Here is an 11,549-nt window from a genome sequence, read left to right on the forward strand (position 1 = left end):
CATGCAATTCATCAATCTATCCGTAATCAATTAATGTTCGCGTAAGCCATTCTTCAGAGTATTCCGTTTCGTCCTTTAACTGTATTCTTGAATTGCCACGAGACTTACTGACACCATCTTTGCTTATAATGCTTGTGAAATAAGGTTTTATCGAGGCAATACGCACAGTATGCACATATGCTAATTTGAGACTGACCATTTGCAGCCCTAAACACCAATGGGAAGATTCAAACAAACAATACTAAGTGAGTTACGGTTTTTAATTATATTGTAATTTAGGTAACATAGATTACTTGTTTAATATCATAAGGCGTTATAAATTGAACATTTACAAATGGAATATCATTTAATAATCCACTCTAGTAGGGATCTCTCGCCCAGTGCTTCCAGGTTTTCCTTGATTGAAAAATGTTATTCTCTCTGTATAATTCTAAATGATAACTGTATCTGCTGGTTTATTTTACTTTTGCACTTGATGTTGAGTTGATAGAATAGTTCACGCATATATCATAAACTGAGTCAATTTAAACTATGTTTATTTTCATGTTAAAGAATCAGAATGGAGATATTTATCGATAAATTTACATGGATGTCGATTTGTAGTAAGGATTATGTCGTCCACAAGTAACGAACCGAAAAAATCTACACTTTTTGTATTCGATCCGTTACCAGAAGAGATTTGTTCTCAAACTACCGGTCATGATGATGGAATATGGCATCATTATGCAATCACATTCAGTTCATCTTCATCATCTGCAATAAGCAACGATCCGATTACCATTTTAATAGATGGACAAGATTTAGATATTAAGGCTATGCCTACTGTTTATGAATCATTACAAACCTCTTCAAATCCTTTCAGCTATCAAGGAAAACCGAGGTATGTTTTAAATAAAATCTAAGTCCAACAAATTAAAATTTTTTTCAACCGTTCATCGTGTTAATTTATAACAAATATTAAAAACACAGGGAAAAGAATGAAGTCAAATTTTTATTAAATAAGTAAACGAGAATAACTTCAGACTTCAGAAGCTAAAAGCAAAGTGTCATGAGCAGACATGGATGGTGGCTAGCAGACATACATTTCGTCCTATTTTGAACTCACAGGCTGGGTGTAACTACATTCCGAAGTTGATATCCACTCCGGGACTCGAATCCCTTCAAACCCTATCACATTATCCACTTAGCTACTGAGTCCGGATAAACAGTGACTTGTACAATCAATATGTATGAATTAACAGTAAAATGGTTTCAGTAACTCAAAAGTGGTCAGTTCCCTATTGTAAATCCAAAGATCAACTATTAATTATTCTGGTTGTTTCTTCAATAATATTTTGGTAGCATACATTGAAATATAGTTTTAAAATAACTGATTTAGTAACTTGATATTTTGAAGACCTACCAATAAATAGTAATATAAATAAATTCACTTGCTCAAGCCAAAATCACCGTAGATTTAACAAAGCGACCACCCTTTATCTCAGAAACCACGTTTAACTTTACTAGGTAACTGATTTTCGTTTCTTTTTTATATTTACATGAGGTTACTCAGTTTTTCTCGGTTAAAGAAAATATAATTTGTTTGCAGAAGTAACCTGTTAGTAACCTATCAGTAATCTATTATTAAATGACTCTATTTTTTCATATTAAAATATGTTGAAGTCGGCATTTGTGATCCTGTTTATATGTTTGACGATTTCTTGTCAACAGATGAGAATATGATAGCGATAAATGGGACTGAAAATTGCAAATTAAGTTGTCTTTTTTAGATTTGAAATATACGTTAAAATCACAACTTTGTATGAATTTACAACATCTTACTAAACACATTTTTGCATCATTTTTATATATCTCAGTACATTCCACAAATAATTGGGTCAATGAGAGTTTGTTATTACTTACCTTAATATCTCTTGAGTCTTGTTACATTACTTACTACTTCTAAAAAAAATAATTTAAAACTACATCCTACTGTAAGAGTTACTGCGATGTTGACGGTAGACTAATATAATTCCTAATATGTGTAAATTACACTTACCAACAAGTTTTGTCATTTGGCAATGATTTCCTTCATGAACTAATCCATATGAAATGATAAATAAATAAAAATCAAGAATAGCATACAAGTAATCGACGAATCCTCATTAGTTTGTAGTCGTTTTAAAAATGATATCAATTACTCTGTTATGTGAAGTCAACATTGAACAGAACGATAACTACAACAACAACAGTGTTTCAGTAATGGTTTGTTATTCCTTTTTGTTGATATACAGAACTGTAAGAACTGTAAGTAAGAAAACGTGGGTACTATCGCGATTATTATTTCACTTTACTAAATATTATTTATTTTCCTTAATTTTTTAGACTTACGATTGGTGCATGTTATGATCCTCGGACACATTTAACAAGACAACATTTACGTGGTGATTTGACTGGTTTCACATTATTACGTGAAAAAATTGAATCCCCAAATACGTTAAGATGTATTAGTCAATGTGGTGAAGCTTTACTCATTCCAAATGTTATGGAGGTAACTTTTAATTCAATTTTACTTAGTTTTCAATTATTATGCTTCATTTAGTCTACAACCAATTTACTGATTGTAAATGTTTCAATATTTGCAGCATAATGAAAGCTTAAATTCGTTCTAACATAATTTTTTTTCATTTTAGAAAAGAGAAAATTTATTAGATAAGTTTCTTACAGTTTACAACATGGATCAACCTTAAACAATCACTGGAAGTCGGGCAATCATGGACAGTTGTTTCAATATTGTGTTAAACTCTTTAGCAGTAGGTATGCACAACATCACCATCAGGGATCGAACCTAGGATATTTAGGTCTCCGAACGAGATATTGACCTTAATACCATTTACTGGACATCTGATAGTGCAATACTACAACTCAACAAGCCTCAACACTGATAACTTCTTATTCTGATTTTTCGGCGCTTATGTTTATGAATTGTATTATGAAACATAATCAAGTTTGATAATTTGAACTTTGTAATTTAATTTTACGAAATCGGGAAAAGTAAACCTTTAACGTATCAGTCTTAAATTACTTCAAAACGTTATATGACAGTAGCACAATACAAAACGGACAAAAACCAATAAAACTATTTACGTTAACTGGTTAACTTATTGTAAGTAGTCCAGATAGAATTAGTGACTTGCTATTGGGTGATTCGAATAGAAAAATTACATTTATTCAGTGTTGTGACTCAGTAAATAAACAATGAATAATAATAGTAATACTTACTACCATATCGACTAGAGCAATTCCGAAAAAAGATCACCAGACAGAGCAGTAATTCAATGTAGTGTACAACCCCCTAGTGTTCATCGACTCGTCACTTGAATTTAATTTGCTACTTAAATCAAGATATGTAGATAATGCTTTAATAATTAGATAATGCTTTAATAAATGTACTTTTTTACACTACACAACTTAATATCATGAATCGAATCTACATGAAATAAAAGCAATCGATTAGTGCTAACTTTATGTAAAATTATCAGTCAGTTATTCAGTCAAACATGTACATCAATATGAATATCATACCACGTCGAAGCATTAATAAGAGAAAGTTAATAAAATTAAACGAAAATACTTGGTTAAACACTATTTTTGAGAAAATAAAAACATTTACTTATCATTTATTCACCTAGCTAGGTGACAACAATATTTGAGCATTTAAATAAGACCAGGAGCTGTTTTATTATATAATGTGTTGTGACTCAGTAAGGAGTCAATTAATGCAAGGGTTTATTTTCCAGTTCAAATGGTGTTACAATCTTAATTCTATATTAAATTTACTGATAGACAACTAAGTTCGTATGATTTAACAATAAATTTTCAAAACTATCAATTGTTTTAATTCATTTTCGTATTGGTTGTTTGAATCTTCCTATTGATTTGAAGGACTGAAATTAGTCAGTCTCTTATTAGCATATGTACATCCTGTGTGGATTACCTCGATGTTACCTTAAGTCACATACAGGTACATCCAGATGACTAGTCCCAAGGTAGGACAAAACACACGTCCTGGATTCCACTGCTAACCACCATTCATCTCTGCTTATTAATTGTTTTACTCTTCTTATTACATTGTTATAAAATTATATTTTTCTACAAATCACTTTTTATAGGTATTATGTCCAGATATTGACATACATTTAGAGAATGATGTAATTACCGTGAGCGGACAAAACACAATGCATTTGACTGATGTATTAACTTCAATTTCTTATGCTAGACCTCAACCAGGAGTCAGTGTGAATTATCTACCAAATGTGGCACAAGCTCGTCTATTGAGATTATTAACATCATATAGGTAGCTAAACTTTATTTTTCTTGTTTAAAGTTGTTGACCAAATAAGTTTTGGATGAATAAAACTCTTTACAAATTCTATGTAGTTGTTTAAAGTAACTTATGACAAATCACTGAGTTCTGGAAATGATCTCTTTGAGAAAGGTTAAATCAGTGCATTGCATTCTTAAAGTATTCTAAATATTTTATGCTTATGTGGAATGAATTGATCAAAACTGTAAAAAACCGCATAAATTTGTTCTGTTAGCTTCAAGTATTAACAGCTTGTTCTACTCAAATCAAATATCGCTTAAATGTGAAAGTATACGATTTCCCATGTGGATGTTGATGGTTATCTACGGGGAGAACATTTCGATAAGAAAGTGCAAATAAATGCACGATTTCTTTAGTTTGAAGAAGTCAGTAATCCATCATGAGACATTCAACAGTCATATTCAAACAAGATTGTAATTTGATTTACCTAATTAATTGGTAGTTAACTTAAACCTATACCCCACTTCAATGACGTAGTTTATACGACTTTTTTAACCTTTCAAGCTTCTATGAATTATTTTCTCCTTCAATAACCTTTTCATTAGTTCTTTCAGTCATGAAATTAAACATGGATCATGTACTGTAATAAGTGACGCATAAATTTGCTTACCTGATTTTATATTGTCTACAAGTAAACTTATTTACTAATGACAAATATTATTATATTCGATCTATCGAGTGCATCGAAGTGATGTTCAATGTTATAATATTGTTTAAAATGTAGTTGTAATTAATGAATGACTAAATTATATTTTAATTATTACATCATGACACTTTAATTAGTAAGTTTTTGACTTTATTCAATTATTATTATTATTAGCTTTATTCAATATTATATTTTTGGTACAATATAGAATTCTCAGCACAAAGTACTTCAACAAGTTTCCGTTTCTTACTTCTTTGTCCTTCCTGACGATAAATACTGAGTGATCGCCAGTTAGAGGTTAGCAGCCCAGTCAATCGACATCTGAATAATGTACATTCTTCTCGCTGCATATTGCCAGCAACCACGATCATCTCTGATTAGGTCTTCTATAACCTGTACAGCGAAAGGTTTTACACTTTTCAGAAACGCACCTGAATAGGTTGTGCGATTAATAGCCATAATAATGTATTAAAACAAACGAAATTAGATAACTTGTTGAAATATCTAGATGACAGGATTAGGTAGCCCAGATGTTTAAACAGGCCGCCAATGTAGTGTAACATTAGATGTGTATTAAATTGTAGGAGTTTTTGTCAAGATTATTTGCATTCAAATTATACCTAATATAAATGTACATATGTAATGTAATTAGATCTGATCTAAAGTGAGTAGTATATGTTGTTTGTTTTATTTGAACTTGTCATTTTTTAAGCTTTAATTAATAAGATGATGTTAATTTTTAGTTAAAAGTATGTAAAGATGGATTTAACACTTGTAACACTTGTTATTAAACAATATCACGCTTATTTTCATCATGGAACATTCTGAATATCCTATTGTTATACAGGTCAACTGAGATGAACAGTACTCTAATGCTCTGTACCAGGATGTAATATGACTAATCGGTTTTTTAAACACTGTTAAATAAATGCCATTTAATTTAAAGCAATTAGTCCCTTTGATAAATTTCGATAGTGTAATAAGAAGACGAAGATTATCAGAACTATATGTATTCAAAAACAGTTCGTTCTCACCTTAAACCTACCCTGGTAATATTAGCTTATTATCCAGAGTGAATAGGTGTCAAATTGTTTTCACATTATTATTATTATCCTTGTCTCCTTTTACCCCCCATTTCCAATCTACTTGACCTTTTGTTTTTATATATAAATGTTCTTAACAAGTATATGTGTGGTCAGATTGTTCGAAATGCGTCGCGCTAATATATATCACATAGTCCTGATAATCTTCGTCTTCTTATTACACCATTTAATTTGTTTTAGAAATTTTTCGTTATGTTGAAAGATGCATGGAAAATAAGTATGTTAATCCGTTAGACTTTTATATGATATACTTCCAGATTTTCAATGGTGCTCTAACATTGATCAGTCCATGATTTCAATGATATTCAACAATCTTTACAACCCCGTACTAAAAATCACTATAGTTGAATAATTTTTCTTTAATGTTATCAAAATTAATTTGATAAAAATTTGTTAAGAATGCAATTCGTCTTCTAGCAATAAGCTGACTTTTTTCTCATCTCTTAAATCAGTTTTGCGATAAAATTAACAGAAAATGACAACGGACATTTGCTGTAGGTTTTTACTTGTTACTTTGGATTTATATTCTTTTTAGACAACTTCAAGTAACTTTTTACATGTGCATAATATAAGATTTACAGTAGCATGATGAGACTATTCCATATTGAAGAATCAATCAAGATTACGACCGCAACTAACAGTTTTTCCTGCGCAAATCAAAAACTAATCTTAACTAGCCTACACCATATAAAGATCTGTATAAAATGTAACTTGCTTAATGGTTGCATTGCTTAAGACTGATAAGAAGATGTTTATTGAGTCATTACTCAGTTTGAAATTACAGTCTGAAAAGAAAACTATCTTACCTGACATAGATCCTAGACGAAACAATTTTAATTAAAATACATTCCTTTTCCCTCAAGTAAATTATTTCGTAATTAATTTATATGGTACCAACTAAGATTGTTTTATACATATGCTTTGAAATGTCAAGAACATTACTTACGTGCTTCTCATATTATGGTCACATTACGTCATTAGTTAGTCTTTCTATGAGCTTGCACACAAAATCATTGAAACAATGCAAATACCCGATTGGGGACGCAAATATATCTTTCGTGACGTAACTACTTGAAAATTTTTGTTTTTTATTTCACTATTAACTAAATCAGATGCTCAGGAGACCAGTCATTTGTCATACCAACTGCGGAGATCAGGTTAAATGTTCTGCCTATGACGGTTACAGACATCTTGAGAACATCTCACCATGACTTATCCGATCAGATCTCTCAATCAACCAAGGATACTTCTTTATGGGTTCCTGCTAATATGCATGTTCTTGATCGTCCAGGCCTATCTCAAGCTATAGTGGGAACAAGAGCCAATTATGATAAAAACTCCAGACCACTTCAGCCTCCATCGTTAATAATTCTTGGGTCAGACATTGTAACCACTGAGCCACCTATTAATCCACCTGGAATCCCTCTATTTTCAGACCTTCGTTTTGGACTTCCAACAGAACAAGGTAATTTAATAGCGCACTATTTTTCTTCAGACTAATACAAAATATCACTAATTTAAGCAAAATGACAGTCTACTATAATGTATGTGGTTGTACTAAAGAGCTTGACGGAACAGCGTTTATCACTTCTCTCATTCATTATTTGTCTATCATTTCTTCTATATCCTTGTAGGAGTTTGTTAGGTGAATGTTTTACATTTTCACTCTATAGAATTTTGTTACATATTACAAAAGGAAGTTGTTAATCTCTTCTTTAAAAGGAACATTTTATACTTTATAATTCCATTCGACTAATTTCTGTGTTTGATTTAATTTTCACTTAATTGATATAAAATTTTATGGGGACGTCAAATTGCTGTAATCAGATAGTTCCGTTGTTATTTATTAGAAAATGTAAAGTAAATGTAAGACTGACTATTGGTGTGGCGTATGCTACTCATTCTTACAGATATAAGTAGTGCACAGCAGCAATCGGAAGTGGAATGCCTGCCAGCAGAAGACTGAATTGAAAAGAACAAGAAGGGAAGGTGAGAGTAACTGCAATAATAACAGAATTGGAAGAATCATGAAGTATGTAAAGGACAAATGAATGGAGATGTGCAAATAATGTATTTAATGTATACTTTTCATATTTTATATAGCTACGGTTTCATTTTACCTTAAACAATTGATCGGTTTTCCTCACCAGCTCGTCGTTCACTATATTAGAATGTTTTCATTGAATCGAAGCGAACATTGACAAAGATCTTAAACGATATGACACTTAATAATTAAGAGAAAGTGGAGCAACTGAGTATCTAATCTGATTTCTTTTCAACCCTATTGTAATACACTGATATGTTAAAAGCACATCCAAACATTTCGAAAAAATGATTCACAGCTTCATGTGATTACTGTGACCTAGATTTTTTAAAATCACTTCTTAAGGTTGAAAAATATATGCTTAAAAGTAAGCATTGAGTGAACAACTCTTTTTCGTATAGACGTTGACAAACTATTCCATATTTTACCTTGTCTATTTCCCATACAATCTACACACACACTCAGTTGCAACCACATTACTTCACACTACAAATGCATACATTTTTCATACTCACCTTCTGACGCACAAATTAATAGTGACAGGTCATACAAATTCACCTTGACCAATAATAACTTGACACTGACATATTCGGACCTATTATGATTTTGATTGTAATAAAAATATTCTGTATTGTTTCTTTTGTACTATTTCAATTCGTGGTAATTTAATTCAGTTATTTACTTACTCTACAGAAATGGCTTGCATTAAGTCACAAAACGTTAGAAATACAATTTTCTACTCACTAGGACATAACAAAAGAAAAAATATTTCTTATAACTAGAACTGTTTATTTAGCAATGCGGACAAACGTAACAAACGATGGAAGTTTAGTTTACTATCACATTCACAGTAACCTCATTAAACATGACTTATGAACAGTCCTGGAAACAGTCGTGTACACATCGATTGTCTTTAATAGGACGTTGAGGCTTTCATTGTCAATTAAACTTCGTGTTGAGCAGTAACTCATCGATAAAATTGGGGGGTCACAGATCGGTCGAATTTAGAAATGTAAATCACTGAATTATTTTTCCAATGTTGGCCCCGAGACCTCCAGGTCTTGAGTTTGATCTCTCGAGTGATTGCTGAAGTCCACTGATGAAGAGTTTCAAAATGCAAAGAATTAATTTTCTAGAGCTCTTTGCATCTCAACGTTTCATCACATGAAACCAATCCATAAGTAAAAATATCTTCAAATTAAACTGTACTCCGCAAATCACTAAACTAAGCAATTAATTTTAATTACTGACTGTTTTCAAAATGCTTAAAGTTTGAATTTATGTTTACCCTTTGTTTCGATGTTTATATTTATTTTTCAGTTTCTGATTCATCAAGTTCTTCCCAAGTTGCTGCAGGCGTACCACTGGATGATTGTTTTGTATGGCTTATCTCAACTGGTAATCCAATCAGTTTAAATATAAGACCAAAATTATATGAAGAATATGGTGCACGTATTGACTGGCCTGTAGACGAAACTCAATCAAGTCAATTAATCGGTCTAGCAGATCGCACTGGGATACAATTGAGAGGACGTAAACCTGCTTTAATATATGCCAATCTATTACAGAAATTTCGATTTTGGCCACCAAAAAATATTCGTTCAATGCAACTAATGGATACAAATACAGAAATAATTTATATGGCTAATATTGGCCTAATGTGTAGTTTAGACAGTGGAAAGCAAACAACACCTGAATTTGTTGTCAAAGTATGTTGAGAATTAATATTAGTCGGTCAATATGATTAGTATTTTTACACTCATCAGTCAGTTAATTGTAATCAGTGTTATATATTTTTGTCCTTAATACTAATTAAATTCCATTGATTAACTGTACTTACTTACGCCTGTTACTCCCAATGGAGCATAGGCCGCCAACCAGCATTCTCCAACCCACTGTGTCCTGCGCCTTCCTTTCTAGTTCTATCCAATTGTTGTTCATTCTTTTCATGTCTGTCTCTGTTTCTCGGCGTAATATGTTCTTTGGTCTTCCTCTTTTGCTGTAGCTCTTACGGAGGCTACTGCCGGTCCCAAGCCCGGATAAAGGAGGAGATTTGGGCATGGGGTTAGCAACCCCATCCCGTAGAAAACCAACTCGCTAAAAAAACGCTAACCGGAAAAAAATTATTCAAACCATTGATAAACTGTAATCTCAGGTTTAAAGGACGGATGGAAGTACTATAAAATGAACAATCAAATCATTCTGAACAAAATCCAGATACTAAAACTCATTTTTTTCGGAAATATTTTCAACAAAATTATTTACTATTATTTAATCAAGTATCTTGTATGAAGTAGATGAAAAGGAACTTAGAGTTAACTGTACCGGAATTTTTTCTAAAATTACTTCATTTCTATTTAGATTGTTATTCAAGGTAAAGGATCAGAAACAGCATCACTTATCAATGAAGTAGGTGCATTTATTTCAAATCAATCTTTATCATCTCATCCAAATCCTGATGCAGTACATTATGTACTATCCGATCAAGAACGTATTGAATCTGGTGACAAATCGTTAAATCGTCTACGCCTTATTAATCCAATTGATTATGAATATGGAACTATAGATAAAAAGGTAAGATTATTTACAATCTTATATATTTGTTTGTTGAAGTTGTAGTCTCTGAGACGAATAGTTTATTTCAGCTATTATAATACTTTCAATATCCTCATCCTAAGCTACATATATTCTCTATTATATCATACATTAATTTATTCGCCTTATTTTACACGTCTGTATTTGTTTTTAAAGAAATTCTCACATTTTGATCATTTCAATGAATCTCATGTTTTTAAGAGAATATCCAAAAAATGCAAATTTATTTAACTTCATTAACTAGTTGTTGTATCTGTCTCAGTAGGAGGGATTTTACATTGAATCTTATGCTTATAAAGTTATTGTTTGACTTGCTTTTTTTCTCATCAGTCAATCGTTAAACAACTAGACGAAAATCATAAGTTTCTAATGATTACTGACTGTCACCAGTTGGTTCTTTAAAAGTGGCTAATGATGCTTTTAGTTTTAAAGAAATCATGTTTTAAACTGTTCAAAAACCCTTTGGATTGCTAATTGTAATCATTAGAACAGCATTTTCAGTTTGTTGATAAGTAGTCTGGTAAGTTTCATTATAATTCCGTTACTAGATTCCCGTGTTACTTCCAATTGTGGCCATTATTCTTACACACTAGAATCAGTCCACTAGTGAAGAAAGAATTAATAATGTATGCGATCATTTGCTGTGAATCGTATGTTTAAATATAATAAGTCTTAAAGCTTTTTCAGCAACATTTATGAGTTAAATCTTTACAGATAATCGAATAACATTGGCAAATAAAAGCTTTTGATTCACTAAAATTCATCTGTAACGCTTATTCAACAGTACTGAGAAAC

General features: G+C 31.4%; 1 protein-coding gene across 2 annotated transcripts in view; it reads left to right on the forward strand.

The window, feature by feature from the left end:
• Positions 1–11,549, forward strand: part of Smp_045360.3 (hypothetical protein) — a gene marked incomplete at both ends in the record, with an annotated part of 67,749 nt that overhangs the window by 52,945 nt on the left and 3,255 nt on the right. For both annotated transcript variants that reach the window (XM_018795671.1, XM_018795672.1), the window contains 6 exons: positions 553–880; positions 2,365–2,530; positions 4,152–4,336; positions 7,228–7,580; positions 9,480–9,868; positions 10,521–10,733. In XM_018795671.1, coding sequence (XP_018649961.1) covers positions 553–880; positions 2,365–2,530; positions 4,152–4,336; positions 7,228–7,580; positions 9,480–9,868; positions 10,521–10,733 — 1,634 coding nt within the window. The remainder of the gene's footprint in view (positions 1–552; positions 881–2,364; positions 2,531–4,151; positions 4,337–7,227; positions 7,581–9,479; positions 9,869–10,520; positions 10,734–11,549) is intronic.

The sequence above is a fragment of the Schistosoma mansoni genome, chromosome 2 (genome assembly GCF_000237925.1).
Source record: "Schistosoma mansoni strain Puerto Rico chromosome 2, complete genome".
Lineage (NCBI taxonomy): Eukaryota > Metazoa > Platyhelminthes > Trematoda > Strigeidida > Schistosomatidae > Schistosoma > Schistosoma mansoni.